Source organism: Vipera berus (assembly GCF_964194415.1).
Source record: "Vipera berus genome assembly, chromosome: 15".
Lineage (NCBI taxonomy): Eukaryota > Metazoa > Chordata > Lepidosauria > Squamata > Viperidae > Vipera > Vipera berus.
Window position 1 is genome coordinate 8195005 of NC_138218.1, and position 18937 is coordinate 8213941.

The 18937-nt window shown below is 45.3% G+C and overlaps 1 protein-coding gene across 1 annotated transcript in view; it reads right to left on the minus strand.

Moving 5' to 3' along the window:
• The window catches only part of CACNA1B (calcium voltage-gated channel subunit alpha1 B), a gene marked incomplete at its 5' end in the record, with an annotated part of 132988 nt that overhangs the window by 59464 nt on the left and 54587 nt on the right, over positions 1-18937 (minus strand). The window contains 6 exon segments of the mRNA XM_081339488.1: positions 58-189; positions 2195-2307; positions 5073-5185; positions 10758-10967; positions 14183-14272; positions 16210-16304. Of these exon segments, the coding sequence (XP_081195614.1) occupies positions 58-189; positions 2195-2307; positions 5073-5185; positions 10758-10967; positions 14183-14272; positions 16210-16304 (753 nt within the window).

Below are 18937 nucleotides of genomic sequence, written 5' to 3' on the forward strand. Positions count from 1 at the left end.
TCGGTTCTCCACGACCGACCGTTTCATCCAACAGAGAGACGTTTGAGTTCCACTTACTGCCCGCCAAAAAGCTGCATCCCCAGCAAGGCAAACACGACGATGAAGAGAAAGAGGAGGAACAGCAGGCTAATGATGGATTTCATCGAATTCAGCAAGGAAACCACCAAGTTCCTCAACGAGTTCCAGTATCTAGGAAGTCAAAATAAATCAAATGACCATGATTGTGACAGCATGGTGTGTGTGTGTAGATGTGTGTGTGGATTCAGACAACACTATGAGCCTTGATGAAGAGCTAACTTTGAAAGAGAGCATCTAAAACGATTTCTTTTACTGAGGTTTCAATGAGCAAGTTCAGATGGCCCATTAGGATCCCAGCTTTGGATGTTGTATGAACACAACTCTCTAGAAAAATGGGGGGAAAAAACCAACACCATAGGGAAGGTAAAGAGGAGAAGGAGAAAGAGGACGAGAAGGAGAAGGAGAAGATGTTTACCTGGAACAATTAAGAATCCTACATCTGACACGTACACAAGACATTCTAAACTCTGGACAATGGCTGAACTCTATTTTGTGCAATTGTTACTAAACCTCTTTCTGCTCCTCTAAGGGCCTCCCCCCCAATTTACAACTAACTAACTACGGCAGAGTTAAACTTTAGGTGCCTCTACGTAGTTTGGTTACATCTCCGTGGTGTTGCCCTTGGTTTGATTCCTAGGTAAAGGTAAAGGTTCCCCCGCACAGGCGTGCTAGTCGTTTCCGACTCTAGGGGCCGGTGCTCATCTCCGTTTCAAAGCCGAAGAGCCAGCGCTTGTCCGAGGACGTCTCCGTGGTCATGTGGCCGGCATGACTAGACGCCAAAGGCGCACGGAACGCTGTTACCTTCCCACCGGAGTGGTCCCTATTTTTCTACTTGCATTTTTATGTGCTTTCGAACTGCTAGGTTGGCAGAAGCTGGGACGAGTAACAGGCGCTCACTCTGTTACGCGGCACTCAGGATTCGACCCGCCAAACTGCCGACCTTCTGATCGACAAGCTCAGCGTCCTAACCCCACTGAGCCACCACGTCCCTTGGTTTGATTCCTACTAGTACTTAAAATTATATTTCCCCTTCCTTCCAGTTGTCTCCCAGGATGCTTCAAGGTGCACAAAAGCTCTCAAGCTTTGTCATTTGTGATTTGGGAGGGAAATCAGGAAATGAGAGGGATGGGACAGGGGCAATGAAAGCACAACAAAGTTCAGCACAATTCAGGCTGATTTAATTTTTCTGCTGTCCCCCAAGTTCGAGACATCCTGGGTCTCTCCATTCTTGCCCCCTCGTGCCTGTTGGGTACCACATGTCTTCCAAGAACAGAACTGGGTTACCTAGCAACCAAGATGCTCCAGTTTCATCCCATCCTCCATCCGCAACTCCTTTGGCAACTGATTCTGAAGGCCTTCGTGTTTGATTTAATCAACAGTTCCTCCTCTTTCCTGCCTTAACATTTGTTGTGTTTTATCTTTGCTACCACTGGTAACTTAAAGAAAATGAACACTGCATACATTTGTGGAACGACGGGCTGTTCTTCTTACTTCAAAAATAATTGCATAATGAAGAGGAAAGATGACAAAGCAAACTCATGGTTGTGTTTGCGGGACTAGTGTCCCACAGGGAAGAAACATCAGTTAGTCTGGTCTACACTCTGGAAAACAATGCAACTGGTTAGAGCAACAGGATGCAGGGAAGAGCCAGAGAGACCAGGATAGAATCGTAGTTAAAGGAGTTGGACAAGGACATAGGTGTCAAATTCAAGTCACTGACTTGGCCCCAGGATGAGCTGACTTGGCTGTTTATTGGGGGGGGGGGCGGGGAATGAGAACTTTTCATGCTGGATTGAGCTCCTGAAGAACAGGTCTAATAAACATTCTACCAAAAAATTCTTTAATACAAAAAGAGAATGGTTCTACTCTTCCACATCACAATCTCCGCTCAAAGTTATGAAACGGTCCTTCCGTCACCAAGGTGTAAGCGGCACCATTAGGTGGAAAGGACACTCTTCTCGTTTTTTATTTGATTCTTTGGGAGTATGCGACCTGTCCGTCGTTGCCACCATGAAAATGGGAAGAGACATGGAACAGGATCGGCAAACAAAGGGGTGTTTTTTTAAAAAAACCCGGAGCAAATGCACGGTTCCCGCAAATTCGTCTTGAAACCTACTTGGTGACTTTGAAGATCCTCAACAGGCGGAGGGCTCTCAGTACGCTGATGCCAAAAGAAGTCCCAGGTTTCACCACAGCCCAGATGACTTCAAAGATGCTTCCCACGATCACCTGCACAAAACCAACAGGTGGTGGGTTCAAGATCTGTGAGATGCAGATCTGTAGCTCAAGAAAAACAACCAGATATTTAAATAAAAGGAAAGGAGGGGGATACTTATGCCCCGTACTCTTCTGGCACATTGTGTTGCACAGTCCTAAAAATAACACCGCCTTCCTTCGGTCAGTACCCAGAATGAGAAGTATTCTGGAAAGTGCTTTGCAAGCCGTCATCGGCAACCTCCCGTAAAAATCAGAAGGGAGTTACTCGTTTGCAGAAATACAATAACAAGGGGGAAATGAGGGCACCGTCACCTTAACATATGGGAGGGGGATGTATCGATCGTGATGGGAAAGGGTTCACTTGCTGGAACTCTTGTAACCCCATGCTGGTCTATGTAATCGATCTTGCAGAAGCATCTCAGATTTGCTTGCTCAGAAAAGAAACACTTTTTCCTTTTAAGCAGAGGCCAAGACCCTTGTCATGCACCCGCCTTGAGCTGGCTAAGTCTTGTAGAACAGAGATGTTCAACTAAGGAGTCCAGTTACTCCTCGATCCCTCTGCAGGCAAGGATGTAGGCCTAGAGAGGTAGTAACGTGGCGGTAAGGAAATACGATGAAGCCTGTGACTGGGAACTAACTCATCTTATTAGCTATCATGGTAAAGATAAAGGATTTCCCTACGCAGTCTTCTCCTAGTGTGTGTGTGTGTGTGTGTGTGTGTGTGTGTGTGTGTGCGTGTGCACGCGTGCTAATATCCATTTGCCAACTGAGGAAGCCGGCGTTGTCTGAAGACACTTCCATGATCATGTAGCCAGCGTGACTATATGCCAAAGGCACCCGGAATGTTGTCCCAACGGAAGTGGTACCTATTTATCTACTCACATTTTCATTCTTTCCAGCTGCTAGTCGGGCAGGAGCTGGAGCAAAGAACAGGAGCTCACCCTGTCCTGCGGTGCTCAGGTCTTGAGCCCAGCCTGTCCGCTTTCCGACGGACAAGCTCGGCATCTTTAACCAAACTTCAGTTTAACGAGGTTGAACCACCATCAAGTCAACTGAAACAGCTTGAAGACATTTTGCTTCTCATCCAGGATGTTTCTTCAGTTCATGAAGTTCTGGAGAAGCTTTTTGATGAGAAACGAAACGTTTTCAAAGGGGAAAAAAAACACCAAGAGTCCGGTTGCCTTTTGGGAAAAAAAGCTCCTTTGGGAAGATCATCTGAGATCTTCTGCAAATGCAAAGAAGCTATAAAGTTTCATTTATACAAGGGGCTCTTGTATGCAGTGGCCACCTCTCCTATTTTAAAACAGATACATCTCCATGGAAACAGTACTTGAAGACATTCCCATTTTAAAGCATTATCTGAGCAAGAGAGGAACAAGAGAAGTTGGAAATGGCTCTTCAATCCTGGGGCAGCAAGTTCAGCTGATACGATATGTCCACATCATCTACAAACTGCTTTCTTCATTACCTCAAATCATCCAGGTCATTCTCAATGCAATCTTGATTATTGGGACAGTCATAGCAGGCAGCTTGATTTCTGCCAACTGCCCAGCCCATCGATGTCAACAACGAATCCAACCTAGATTCAGGGTCTGAATAGCAGACAGTGGTTTCTCCTTTGAGACCTGCCAGGGACGGAGCTAATTGGTGTCACTTGTGCAGGCCGCAATGGACATCTGCCAAGGGCTATTTTTCTGTTCTTGTAAATGTGACACATTGGAGCCACGAGGTCAGTGTAATCCCTCCAGGGCTTTGTGGAAGGAAGGGTTCCGGAAAAACAGACCATGACAATGTTTGCACAGCCTTCTCTGGCGCAGACCTTCAGCTGAGTCGCCTCCATGCACAGCACCTATTTGGGGGCACCATGCCGTGCCGATTCAAAATCTAACTTGAAAACGGAACTCTCTGCTAGCCGTTAAGAATGTACTGTAATTGACGAGAACATTGGAGCATGGAAAGAAAGTGAGCTGGAAGACTTTCACTCAAGGAATAATTAGATCTAGATGGTCTAGGTCAGGAGTGTCAAACTTGCCATGTCACGTGACGTGTCACGACTGTATCACGACTTTTACCCCATTGCCACAGCTGGGGTGGGCGTGGTCTTGGCACTACACATCTGGCCCGCAGCCCAGCAATTTGACACCCCTGGTCTAGATCTGTTGTTTTTTTCCTGGTTTTTTTTCTCCTGGTTTAGCCTAGGAATTCTTTGGTCCTCTCCCGAACAAGTGCTAATCAGGTCTCTCCTTCCTCGGCCAACATCAGCTAGGCGTCATATAATTTCAAATGTGGAATGATATTGAAAAACATTAGCTAGGTGTCATATAACTTCAAACGTGGAATGATATTGAAAAACAGAGAAGCGCTTAAGGGTCACGGGCACGGTTAAGCTATAGATATGAAATGCTAAGTATGGGCATAAAAAGACAGGTCTTCTTCTGGCATGGATTTCAAGGCCACGTCAGCCTCCAGGAGAAGTGTATTCCAAAGCTGGGTTGTCACGATACAAGCAGTGTCTCCTAAAAATTATGGCAAGATGCACAAATGTAGGTGTCCACCACCATCATGGTGGTTCATCTGCGGTGTGCCTTGATTTTCTATGGCAATGACTGAGGACCCATTGGTCACCAGAGACCTCTCTTATTCCTTTCATCTCTGTCCTCCACCATCAACCCTACCTGGGCAATTAGACACAACCCTTGCTACCTGTTCATCTATGGGGGAACACCATGCATAAAACCACGGTTGCACGGAGAGGCCTTGGGTCCTTCCCTTCTTACCCCAAAGTCGAAGCAATTGAATGAGGAATGGAAGTAGTTCCTTGGCCCCAGGCCGTACATCTTCAAAGTCATCTCGGTGAGGAACAAACCCAGGAAGACAAATTCCGCAAAATCTAGAAGGAAGCAGCAGAAAAGGAGCAATGGGTCAGACCCCAGCTGGTGGGGGAATCGTTAATTGGGAAGCAAATGGAAACATTTCACAAAGAGTCTCCTCACCACCAGAAGCAACCTTCTGGAGAGAAAACCCATTTATCTTCTTAACTTAATTGCTTCTCCATCAACTCAGAAGACGTGGAACTGGAAGGTTCCATTGAAATCCTCCCTTGAATGATAAAAAGCAAACTTCCTTTAACAAAAGAAGAGTCACACACACACACACACACACACACACACACACCAGGAGTGTAAATGATTGCCCACAGAGAATTCCAAAACTCTTTTACGCTTGGTCTAAGACTTTGTGTTGCTGAAGCAACGTTGAAATATTGCTGTAGCTTCCAATAGAGTCCTCTCCTCGGGATATTATGCCATCCTGGATTGTCTTGCTTTGCTACAACTTAAATCTCATATTTCTATCACTTCTTTCTTTCACTCTTCCCTTTTTTAAAAAAAATCTTTTTCACCATGATCCACAGAGCTACCCGTCTGAGTTAAAATTCCTGTTCTATTGGGACTTCTTTAGCAGTGCAAGAGAAGAGTTCGCAATTATCCACCCATCCATCCATCTTCCTAACTAAGGTCTCCTGTTTTCCACCATCCTTCCAGCTGATGGATCACCATCCCAGTTTTTTCTAACCATGTAATTGGAAAGCAAATGCAATCCCATAACCTTTGACCATCCCTGGATTTAATGTAATACAGAATGGAATGGAATGGAATGGAATGGAATGGAATGGAATGGAATGGAATGGAATGGAATGGAAAGCAATAGAATAGAATAGAATAGAATAGAATAGAATAGAATAGAATAGAATAGAATAGAATAGAATAGAATAGAATAGAATAGAATAGAATAGAATAGAATAGAATAGAATAGAATAGAATAGAATAGAATTTTTTATTGGCCAAGGACACACAAGGAATTTGTCTCCAGTGCATAAGCTCTCAAGTATACACACGATCAGCTAAGCTTGTAAGCCGCCCTGAGTCTTCGGAGAAGGGCGGGATATAAATGGAATTAAAATAAAAAATAAAATAAAAAACAAAGTGAGAGGCCATAGATCATAAATCATAGTTACAACCATTAAGCGTAGGATTGCAAACCACAAGTGATCCATCATAAGATACCAATAGGAGAAGATGATAGAAAAAATGAGAAGATGAGAAAGGATGAGAAACTAGAAGAGGAGAAAGCTGAGAAGGATAAGAGCAATGCAGCCCTACTACACGAGTAAATATCTTTAGGACTAAGACAGTGCTGTGGGAGTAAAGTGTTCAGCAGAGTGATGGCACAGGGGGAGGGGGGAACTGTCTTTGTGTCTAGTTGGGAGACGTTGAAAGTTTATCTCCAGGATGTGAGGGGGTCCGTAGTTATTTTCTCAGCCCTCTTTCTGGCTGGTGCAAAATACAAATCCTTAAGGGAAAGCGGGCTGGTTGCCATTGTTTTCATCTGTTTTTCTACCTGTTGAAGTCCGTACCTGTCCTGTTTGGTTGCCGTGCCAAACCAGACAGATAGAGAGGCACAAATGGGAGACTCAAAAATTCCTCCGTAGAACCGGATCAGCAGCTCCTGGGGTAATCTGACTTCTCTCCTTAAGACAGGAACCTTCTCTTGTGCAAGGGGACGAGAGAAGAGCTGGCTACAAATACTTCAATTCGATTTTTAAAAATCTGTGCTCCCGGTACCTTTGAATAAGATCATTAGCAGCTTCTCTCCTGTTGTCTGGTCGCTAATAGATTAGTTCCATTTCGGCTGAACTGTCTCCAGAGTCTGGAGCCATTAGGATGAGGGCTTTGCTATTTAACCCTATCCAGTTCTTGGCTGCTTCTTCAGACTTTGTTGCAAAACCATCATGCACGCACGCACGCATGCATGCGTGCATGCAAAAAAAGAAAAGAAAAGGATGGTTAATATTTTCGTCTTCAGCTCCTCATCCCTCTTCTAGAATCCAGACCTAAAATATTCAGCAGAGGTAAGGAAGAGGGCTGGCTTTGAAGATATCCACAGGGAGAATGTGATGTAGCTTTGCTGTTGTGATTCAGGGTCAGCCTGTGGGTTCGGCAGTTGGGTCGGATGACTCAGAGGAGGAGGAGGGGGGTGTTGAAGACCTTGCTGAGGGGGTTGAAGATCTTGCTGATGAGTGCCCTCAGCCAGGCCCCTCCCACTTGGTCACCACGGAGACCCAGCTGTGTGACCCTGACAGTGTGGATGAAGATGACCCACAGCTGGCCCTGTTCAAGGACGCCCGACGCAGGAGGCAGTCAATTAGGAGTAAACAGAGGAAGGCAATGGGGCTTCTCGGAAGGAGAAGCCCTGAACTCTATATAAGGGGAATGTGTGGGGAGGGCTGGTTTGCTGAAGGCAACCGCTTGGATAGTTCGTGTTTCTTAAAGCTCCTGTTTCTTGGTTCGTGTCTTGTTTGTTTTTGTAACTATAAATTTGGCAGGCGTAATTCCAACCTCTTGCCGTTTGTAAAGGGGTTGTCCCTGCCTTTTCTGCAGGGCCGGTAGCAGGCTGGTACAGAACATTTGCAGGCAAAAAAAAACCCCCCAAAACCAAAAACCCACGTCACCAAGGAACTCATTTCCTTACGTTCCTCGAGAGGCAGGACCGAGAAAAGACTTGAGGATCCGCGAGGACAAGGGTTTCCAGGCAGCGTTCCTCAAGGGCTGGACTAGATGACCTCCAAGGTCCCTTCCAGCCCTATGTTCTATGATTCCACCGAGGCTGAGGTGGAATCCAAACAGCTGGAATCCGAGCAAACTCAACAGGGAAGGCAGTTTCACTTTTTTTTTTTTTTGCTTCTCATCCGAGAAGCTTCTTCCGTTCGGACTGAGTGAAGCGAAGCGAACTGAACCGAAGGAGTGAAAAAAGCGTCAGGAAAGGTCATCAAACGGGACAAAACAGACATAGCAACACCATTAAACTATCCAGGGCTTTATTTGGCTATTCCTCCGTCATTGTATGATCATTCCGGGCTTTCAGAAATTTCGAGTCTGCCGTGCGATTTAAAAAAAATAGAACTATTATCTTTTTTTTAAAAAAAAAAGTCTATCTTAATTAACTAATTTTCCCTGAATTCTATTCTCCCCCCCCCCCCCCGGCCCCGTTTTGCGGACGTGAAAGAACACACACGTGTAGGAGAGCCTTTTTTTAAAAAAATAAATAAAAATTCAGCAATGTTTACAGAGCCACTGGATCCTGACTAAATATCTATCAAATAAATCTCAAAGAAGGGACTTCTTCATTCAGAATAACAGAGTTGGAAGGGACCTGGGAGGTCATCTAGTCCAACCCCCCCCCCCTGCTCAAGCAGGAAACCCTATAGCATCCCAGGCAAGCGGTCGCCCAATCTCTTCTTGAAAACCTCCAGTGTTGGAAGCAGTCACAACTTCTGGAGGCAAGTCGTTCCACCGGTTAATTGTCCTCACTGTCGGGAAATTCCTCCTTCGTTCCGGGCTACTTCTCCAACTGCATTAGTTTCTCTCCTTACATTATATTACATTCCTTGAAATCCACTTCCAGGCTATTTTGCTTAGTGCCTTTTTAAGACACCAATCCTTGGGGGGGATTTTTTTTTTGCCCAAGAGATTCATCTTGTTCAACCATCCTCCTCAGCTGATGCACCTGTCAGCTATTCACAATACTTCTTCCTCTGCCTAAGCTTCCATGCTGTTGAAATATTTCTCTGCTTTTATCCCATATTTTTTTTTTGGGTCTGCCATTAAAATGGGCTCTGCCTTTTCTTTCTTTCTTCTCTTTTTCCTTCGCTCTACGTAGCCTGTATAATTTTTCACTCAATTGGTAATTAACAAGAACATTCTTTCTGACACCAGCTGGGAGATGAATGTCTGTTCATGAAGTTCTCTTCTTTAGGGAGGGAAAATAAAATAAAATTAAAAAAAATAAAAGATCTTCTGCTGGAAATCATTTCTGGTAAAGTGAACTCTCGTTCCCTCGGTTCCTGCTATTTTATTTTACTTTTTTTTTAAAAAAAAGGGGGGGGAGAGAAGAAGAAGAAGAAGGAGGAGGAGGAGGAGGAGGAGGAGGAGGAGGAGGAGGGGGGGGAAGGGAATAAAAGACAAGTGCCCCCTTTTAGCCACTTAGCCCCAACTTACATGGAGGAAAAGTTTTAAATCAGAAAAAACATCCAGCTCTCTGAACACCCATTGCCTTATTATATTCCTTTATGGAAAAGAACAAAGAGTTTGCAAACCTCAGAAAAACCAGCTTTGATTTCGCTCTAAATCATTCCCACCCTCAAAAAAGAGGTCAAGCTTACATCTCGCTTGTTAAGCTTCAAACGTCTCTGGTAACATGGAAATTCTTTTCCCACTTTGCTCAGTGTGTGCAGAAATACCTGGGGGGTGTTTACTCGGCGCTTGCAAGCCTCCAGTAAGAGTGACGGGGGGCCGTTGCAGCCACTAGTGTCTCGGGCTGAGTATCTTGGAGTGGGCAGATGGGCCCTTGATCTGATCGGGGTAGTTTAGTCGACCCAATTCTGGAAATTGGATCGATCCAACCAGATTTCCCAGTTCAGTTAAAAAAAGGGGAAGCTTTTGTGCTTCCACACAGTTAACCAGTGGGACGGGATGCCTCCGGAAGTTGTGGGTGCTCCATCACTGGAGGGTTTTAAGAGGAGACTGGATGGTCATTTGTCTAAAACAATATAGGGTCTCCTGCTTGAGCACATCCCACCAAATGGGTCTGGAGACCTTTAGCTCACTCAGCCAATTTCTTTCAGGTCCTTGGTTCAAGCCATAAAGGTAAAGGTAAAGGTTCCCCCACACATGCGTGCTAGTCGTTTCCAACTCTAGGGGCCGGTGCTCATCTCCGTTTCAAAGCCGAAGAGCCAGCGCTTGTCTGAGGACGTCTCCGTGGTCATGTGGCCGGCATGACTAGACACCAAAGGCGCACGGAACGCTGTTACCTTCCCACCGGAGCGGTCCCTATTTTTCTACTTGCATTTTTTACGTGCTTTCAAACTGCTAGGTTGGCAGAAGCTGGGACGAGTAACGGGCACTCACTCTGTTACGCGGCACTCGGGATTCGACCCGCCAAACTGCCGACCATCTGATCGACAAGCTCAGCGTCCTAAGCCACTGAGCCACCGCGTCCCTTCAAGCCATAGGTACGTGCAAACTTTCCAACTAGCAAGTCCGGCTGTGGGTTGCAGCTAGAGCTAGTTCCTGTTAATGAAAAATCAGCAAAGATCCAGGCATTGGTGCTGTTCACCATCGTTGGTGCTGAAGGAAAAGGTGTTTTTCCAAAAGGCAGCTAGACTTAGTTGGTTTTTGGTTTTGGTTTTTTTCCTTGAAAACTTGTCACTTCTCACCAGCGAACCTTCTTCAATCCAGTTCTTGGATGAGAAGTGAAACGTGGTCAAGGAAGAAAAACCAAGAAAATCCAGTTGCCTTTGGGGGGGAAAAAACAAACACCACCTTTGGGACAATCGTGACCTGGAGGAATGAGAATCACCAAACTGGTGTGTTGAAGCAGAATTGGCCAAAGAAGTCCTTACTTACAAAGGGTGGTAGTGAGACCTTCTGGCTGATCATAATGGACAATGGCCACACACATAGTGTTGAGGGCCACCACACAGAGGACGATCCAGTAGAAGCTCTGAGCCTTCACCATGCGCCGAATGAAGAAGCGGAACATCTTCTCTTTCCGACGGAAGTAGGAGGAGCTTTCAGTCTTCCCACTTTTTAGGCTGGCCCGGGCAAACGGAGACCCTGTGATCATAGAAGAAAGTACATTCAATCTGAGAGGGGGAAGGGGACACCCCCCCCAAAGAATCAAAAATATCCAAGCTGCCATTTGTAACCCCAAGAGATCGTATTCGCATTGGTAGGGTTCGTGCTGAGTACTTTCTTGTATCTTGCCTATAATACAAGAATCTCCCCAGACTGCTCTCCTTCTCTTGAAGACAGACAGACAAAATCCAACGCAACACAGTTCTAGGTCTCTTGCAGCTGTGCAAGGACTCAAGGCCAGCTCCCTGCTTCAACCCTCCTCCTTGCCAGGCTGGCAGTTGGCCAACCTATCTGTTAGGACCCACCCTCATCCACATCTTAGGTAAATAAAGAACTCTTGGAGCCAGGGCTTGTCCAAAAGGAGGTTTTACTAGGATGTGATCGGTTGTGGAAATACAAGACAGGATCTGGCATTGTGTTACAACTTGATACTTTATAAAGAATTCCCGGTTCCACCCCCTCCCCTCAAAACCCATTTGGTCAGACCCACATCAATTAAACTTCGGTGTCAACCCTTTCGTGGGAAAGAGGGAACTTCCCGTGTCTTTATGATTATTGCCTCCTTCCTTTTCAGATTCAAATAGAGATACAAACCAGATCCCACCTCCCTTCCCCTCCTTTGTTGTCCTAAGATCAAAAGGGTTTTCCCTGGTCTTTGAATGCAGTCTCTCCAGCCAGGCTGAATAAACATCTTCTCCTCTCCCCCCCCCCCCCGCGGAGAAATGGCAGAATCCAGGGAAGGCACAATATTTTAAACATACATTTATGAATGTGATATAAATGGATTCTGACACTATCTTTAGGTAATTCTGGGCTTGTTGCATATCATGCAACAAATAATTTTATTTTCTGCATCACGGTTACGGAACTGAGATCTTACCCTAGCTTGTGCTCCGTTTTTCATCTTGTTGTGTTCTCTAGGTCCCAGAAACTGGCCTGTGCAAACAAGCAAAGCCCATCCCCAGGATGCAGGCAGCACGCAAAACCACGCCTCCTCCAATCCACGGAAAAAAACCCTCTCCACGTAACCTCTCCAAGAGGTTGGGGACTCCTGCTCTAGGTGGACAACCAAATCTATGGGGCTCTTTATCCATTTACCCAAGCTTGTTCTGCTCTCTCTTTATGGATGGGATCCACTCTGGCTAAGGAAAAAGGCTCTCATCATTTCAGCAAGGCAGCTGCATAGACAACGCCGCCTCTGTTTGCCCACGAAAGGTTTCACGTTTGTAATTGGATCAAATTAGAACCAGCAAAAGTAATAGCAATGATAGCAGGAGTCACAACGGTGTGTAATACGTCTGATTCCTTTGCCTAGCATAAGCACACGCACGACCGCAGCCTTCATCTTTATGAGGCTTGTATCGGTGTGTATTTTTTTCTCCTGCATTGGAAGATCATTATATCTCCACCCGGCCTTTTCTTTAATCAAGCAAATTCTATCAGTTGCCGCCACATGTTGCTTGGGAAAGTGATTACGAGGTTCTTGCAGGCCAATTTAAGGGAATTAGAAAACAACTCATAAAACATAACGGTTGGCAAAAGGTCCCCGCCGGTCAGCACTTTCGGGGGCCGGTGGGTAATTATACAGTAAATTTCCTACAAGCTGTCCTAACCGCGTCAAGAAATTACCCATATTAAAACGCTCTAAAGTCGACCCCTTCAGCCGTTTAAGAGCGTGCCGCCATTTCCGAGATGCAGGAGGAAGCGCACGCATGAGAAAATTCTCAAACCGAGGACGGAATCCAGATGAAGTGAAGTCCTTCCAAGGAGAAATGTTACAGCTCGGTTTTATGTAAGACCAAATATGAGTCATGTTCCTAGACCTCTGTGGATGTGGAACTCAGAATCATGGGTCCCTTTGGTCTGTGGGGTTTCAGCAGGAGCTGGGCAGTTCTCTAACCGGGATGCTCCTGTTGGAGTGATGCTGTGTGCTTCCTGTTCGGACTTTTTAAATCCTACAATTCTAGCCCTCAGCAAGGTGACAGACTGGAGGATTGCTGCTAACAGACCTCCTTATGGCAACCCCTTCATTTGAAAAGGGGAGCAGACTGGGATCCAGGAGGACCAAATGCTCAAGGATCTTAGTGTCAACCTCCAACAAGCATATCCAAATAAGAGTCCAGGATTACTTTCATTTCTGAGCATCTTACTGGTGTATTGAATACTTGGCACGATGTTGGCAAAGGAAAACTAACTCTAAAATCCCAAGCAAGGCATCTAACCATAGCATACAACAATGACATTCCCAATCAAACACCCCCAGATGTCCACGTAGCTCTGGTAAACAATTTCTCTTTGTTATGAGAACCGTCTGCTATCTTCTTCACACCTGATAGAATGTCCTTGAAAAAGTTCCAGACAGTTTTCTCTCGGCAAACTTCCCCAAAAAACCCGAAGAGGTTTCATTTCTCTAACTAACCCACTCAAAAGACACTTCACACACAGACTCACCCCGCTTACTCTTAATGGCAAGGTGAAAACCGAGAGGCACGTGGCTGCCAAATTTTCACTCTTGACACTTAAGCAAAAAAGGGAAAGTTTTCCCTGTCTGTCATGTGCCTGACTCTAGGGTACAGTGCTCATCTCCAACTCTTAGCTGAGGGAGCCAGCGTTGTCCGAAGACAATTTCCCATGGCCATGTGGCCAGCACGGCTGTGTGCCAAGGCACACGGAATGCTGTTACCTTCCCACCAAAGTGGTACCTATTTATCTACTCGCATCTGCATGCTTTCGAACTGCTGGGTGGGCAGGAACTGGAGCAAGGAACAGGAGCTCACCCCGTCGTGAGGCGCTCGGGTCTCGAACCTGGGCTGCTGGCTTTTCAGCTGAAAAGCTCAGCATCTTCAGCCACTGAGCCATCGTGCCCCCTGGATCCTAAGCAGCTGATCATAAATGCTTGCTGCACTGAAGGAATGCTGGAAAGAAATTGTTACACTCCCATTCGGGGTTGAGATCTTCCCAAATGCATTCAGTTGGTCAATGGGGGATCCGAAATACCCAAAAGAGATGAATTTAGAACCTGATCTAGCTGCATTCTTCTTAGTCTACTTCCCAAACTGGCATCCCGTAACTAAACATGGGCAACCCCTGGGATTGAGTTGACAATGTGTTTTTGCTCATTTATGACCCTGAACCTCTGGCTTTGGAACAGAGACCATCTACCAGAGGAGGAGAATGTCCCTCATTAGACTTACCCACAGAGCAAACATCTGTGAAGTGATCTTCACCCTCTTCGGCATGGATTAGATCATTTTTACTTTTCTTTATCGTCGCTCTTTTCAGAACTAGATACCAAAGGGGGGGCAGAAAAGGGGAGAAATATGCAATAAACGACAGGGCTGTTAGCTTTCAGTAGAGACTCAAACTTCTTCAACTTTCTGCAGCTTTGAGACTCAAATTGCTTTCCATCTGAAGGATGGCTGAAGGATGGCTTCAAAGTATCCATGGGCCAACCACTTGACAGCCTATCAACCCCTCAAGAGTTCATTTTTTCCATCCTTTCCTGGCAAAGACCATTATTTATTTAGCCTTCCAGCTAAGCACAGCTTCCTTCAACCACCTCTGAACATCTTCAAAGCAATCAAAACAGGGGCCGAGGATGGATGTTGGTGAAGCTACAACTCGTAACTGTTTTTTTTTCCCCCCATGGTGGCCTTTCATCAGAATCAAGCAAAGCTGAGGAAAAGTCTCCCTGTTGTGCTATTAAAATCATAATTTTGCCGCTATCCAATGGACCGTGATCGGGAGGTGCCTGCTCCACGATTTCAGCACTGAACATAATTGGACGCGATGTCCCAAAAACAATGCTGCTCACCAAGAATGCTCTCCCAGTCTTGATTCTCAAGTGTTTTGTGCCTCCAGTTCTCAAGGACCAATAATTTAGCAAATGAGAAGGTTTTTTAAAAAAAACAACGAAAAACCTCCAAAATCACTAGTGTCGTATATCGATGTTCCCATTCCAAGTAACACCAGATTAGACGTTCGCCTTAAGGCGGTAAAACAGTATGACGATCAACAAAAACGAGCTTGATGACTTTGGGGAAGTCATTTTCTCTCTCAGCCCAACGTATCTCCATGGGATTTTTGTTGTGGTGGGGGAAAAAGGAACATTATATCCACTATTTTGAGCTGCTGGACCAAAGGCAGGATATCAATAGAACAAACCAACAAAGTGAGGGGGTCCTCGGTGCTCTCTGAGCTGGTTTGTTTTCTTGCAGACGTTTCATGACCCAACTAGGTAACATCATCAGTGCTAGAAGAGAGTGGGGTTTGTTGACAGGAGGAGGAGGAGGAGGGAGGACTGCGGGGTCCTTGGTGCTCTCTGAGCTTGGTGGTTTTCTTGCAGACGTTTCATGACCCAACTAGGTAACATCATCAGTGCTAGAAGGGAGGAGGAGGAGGAGGAAAGGACCGTGGGGTCCTTGGTGCTCTCTGAGCTGGTTTGTTTTCTTGCAGACATTTCATGACCCAACTAGGTAACATCATCAGTGCTGTAAGGGAGTGGGATTTGTAGAGAGGGGGAGAGGGAGGAGGACTATGGTGTCCTTCGTGATCTCTGAGCTTGTTTGTTTCCTTGCAGACATTTCATGACCCAAGTAAGTAACATCATCAATGCTAGTAAGGAGTGGGGCTTGCTCTCAATTTATATTCTAGTCTCTTACCCTGTCATGTCTTGGTGGGGGGTGATGCTGTTGTACTACATCTAGCACTGATGATGCTACTTCATATGGGCAACGAAACATCCGCAAGAAAACAAACAAGCTCAGAGAGGCGCTAAGGGCCCCTCACTTCAACCCTGAGCTACAAATATTCTCCTTTTATCGGAAATTTAAAAAAAATATTGAATCAATCTATGTGAACCGTCATCCTATAAGTCAAACCTGGCTCTTTTATGACTTGTGGACTTCAACTGGCACGCTGGCTGAGGAATTCTGGGAGTTGAAGTCCACAAGTCATCAAAGGGGCCAAGTTTGAAGACCCTAAGTGAAAGGCAGGTTCTTAGCTGTCCGTGGTGCTGAAATATTTTTCTCTTCTTGCTTCTAAGTTCGGTTTATGTATCCATCCTGCCATTTGTATTAAAATAGGAGTCTTCCAACTTGGCCCTTTTATGACTTGAGGACTTCAGCTCCCAGAATTCCTCAGCCAGCATGCCTGGAAGACCCCTGTATTAAAACCAAAGAGTCAACATACAAGGAGAGAAATGCCTAGTCAGGAGACTCACCGTCCAAGGGAGATTTCTCTTCAGCATTCTTGTCTTCTTCTGCTAACATCACCTCCTCTGAAAACACAGAAAGAGCCTTGCTTAGCCTTGTATCACTTGGGGACACGAGAGAGAATCGCACCGCCTCTAAACACTTGATAATCAGCCATGGGGATAGTTGAGAGAAAAGTCTTTGAACTGAGTTGGTTGGCACATTTCAGGTTTCTGGAACCTATTTATTTTCAAATATTCTGAGAATCCCCATAGACAAATATTCTGAGATTTGCCAAATAGAAACTAGATAGGGAAAAGAGAGGAAGGGAGAGGAAGGGAAGGGGAGGGAAGGGAGGGAAGGGGAGGGGAGAAGGGAAGAGAGAAGAAGGGAAGGGAAGGGAAGGAAAGGGAAGGGAAGGAAAGGAAAGGAAAGGAAAGGAAAGGAAAGGAAAGGAAAGGAAAGGAAAGGAAAGGAAAGGAAAGGAAAGGAAAGGAAAGGATGGGAAGGGAAAGGAAAGGAAAGGAAAGGAAAGGAAAGGAAAGGAAAGGAAAGGAAAGGAAAGGAAAGGAAAGGAAAGGAAAGGAAAGGAAAGGAAAGGAAAGGATGGGAAAGGAAAGGAAAGGAAAGGAAAGGAAAGGAAAGGAAAGGAAAGGAAAGGAAAGGAAAGGAAAGGAACGGAGAGGAGAGGAGAGGAGAGGAGAGGAGAGGAGAGGAAAGGAAAGGAAAGGAAAGGAAAGGAAAGGAAAGGAAAGGAAAGGAAAGGAAAGGAAAGGAAAGGAAAGGATGGAAAGGAAAGGAAAGGAAAGGAAAGGAAAGGAAAGGAAAGGAAAGGAAAGGAAAGGAAAGGAAAGGAAGGAAAGGAAAGAATGGAAAGGAGAGGAGAGGAGAGGAGAGGAAAGGAGAAAGAGGAGAGGAAAGGAAAGGAAAGGAAAGGAAGAGGAAAGGAAAGGAAAGGAAAGGAAAAGAAAGGAAAGGAAAGGAAAGGAAAGGAAAGGAAAGGAAAGGAAAGGAAAGGAAAGGAAAGGGATAGATCGCAAACCAAGGTCACTTTACGATGTTTCTGCACTCTTAATTATGGGGTTATATTTTTGTTTCCACAATTTGTTAATTTAAAAATGTACAGGTTGATATCAATTCATCCAGAAGCCCAACATGGCTATAAAATAAAACCATCAAAGAAAAACGGGAAAGACCTAGTAAAAAAGGATAGTAAAAGACCATCAATTTATTTATTTTTTTAAAATCCATCAGTGAAAATGGTGTAACTTTAACCGCTCTTAGGGTAGAGATTGGAGTAAGCCCTTCGGCACGTTCTTCCTGATTGGACGAAGACGCCACTCAGGGAAAAGCCTTTCTCTTTGGCAGACTGAACTCATTAATGTTTAGGTCACTGTGTCTATCTCAACAGCTAAGCAACACCAAAAAAAAAAAGAGAGAGAGAGAGAATAGAAAGTAGCCAGTGTTGATTGTTCTAATTTTCTTCTTTCCTTTTTTTTGGGGGGGGGTGGTGGTGGTGGCTTGACCGGTCACAAGAAAGGAAAAAAAAGAAAAATATTCATCACTTCTGGAGAGAGACACCCAGGTAACAGACAGGAATTATTTGGCAACAGCAAGGCAAGGAAATAGCAAACGTGTTGCCTGCTGTTTGTAATCATCTGGCTCCTGTTAAAAAATTAATAAGGATTTGACAGCAGAGACCAACCTTAAGGCACGCAGATATTTCTGTGCATAATAGGACAGGGCGTGAATTAACTCTCAAGTGGTTTACCTATCCAGCCTCGTCTCTTCTTGACTCTTCCCATTTGTTATATTAATGAGGCATCCTTTTCATAAAACAAACCATTCAGACACATGCAGTATGATCCAAAGCTGGCACAGGGGAGTATATTTATCGGTTGCTTACGGGAAAAGGCAAAATATGGGGGGAAAGTAGCAGCAGGCTAATTAGAAGGAGTTCCACAATGTGTGTGTGTGTGTGTGTGTGTGTGTGTGTGTGTGTGTATGTAGGTATGTAGGTATGTATAGGTAAAGGTAAAGGTTCCCCGCACGTACGTGCTAGTCGTTTCCGACTCTAGGGGCCGGTGCTCATCTCCGTTTCAAAGCCGAAGAGCCAGCGCTTGTCCGAGGACGTCTCCGTGGTCATGTGGCCAGCATGACTAGACGCCAAAGATGCACGGAACGCTGTTACCTTCCCACCGGAGTGGTCCCTATTTTTCTACTTGCATTTTTACGTGCTTTCGAACTGCTAGGTTGGCAGAAGCTGGGACGAGTAACAGGCGCGCACTCTGTTACTCGGCACTCGGGATTCGACTCGCCAAACTGCCGACCTTCTGATCGACAAGCTCAGCGTCCTAGCCCACTGAGCCACTGCGTAGGTATGTATATGTATATGTATATGTGTGTATATATATATATATATATATATATATATATATATATATATATATATATATATATGTATGTATGTATGTATATATGTATATGTGTGAAAGAGTGCAGAGAAGAGCAACAAAGATGATTAGGGATTGGAGACTAAAACATACGAAGGAATTGCAGGAATTGGGTGTGTCTAATTTAATGAAAAGAAGGACCAGGGGTGACATGATAGCAGTCTTCCAATATCTCAGGGGTTGCCACAAAGAAGGGGGGGGGTCAAACCTATTCTCCAAAGCGCCTGAAGGCAGGACAAGAAGCAACAGATGGAAACTGATCCAGGAGAGAAGCAACCTGGAACTAAGGAGGAATTTCCTGACA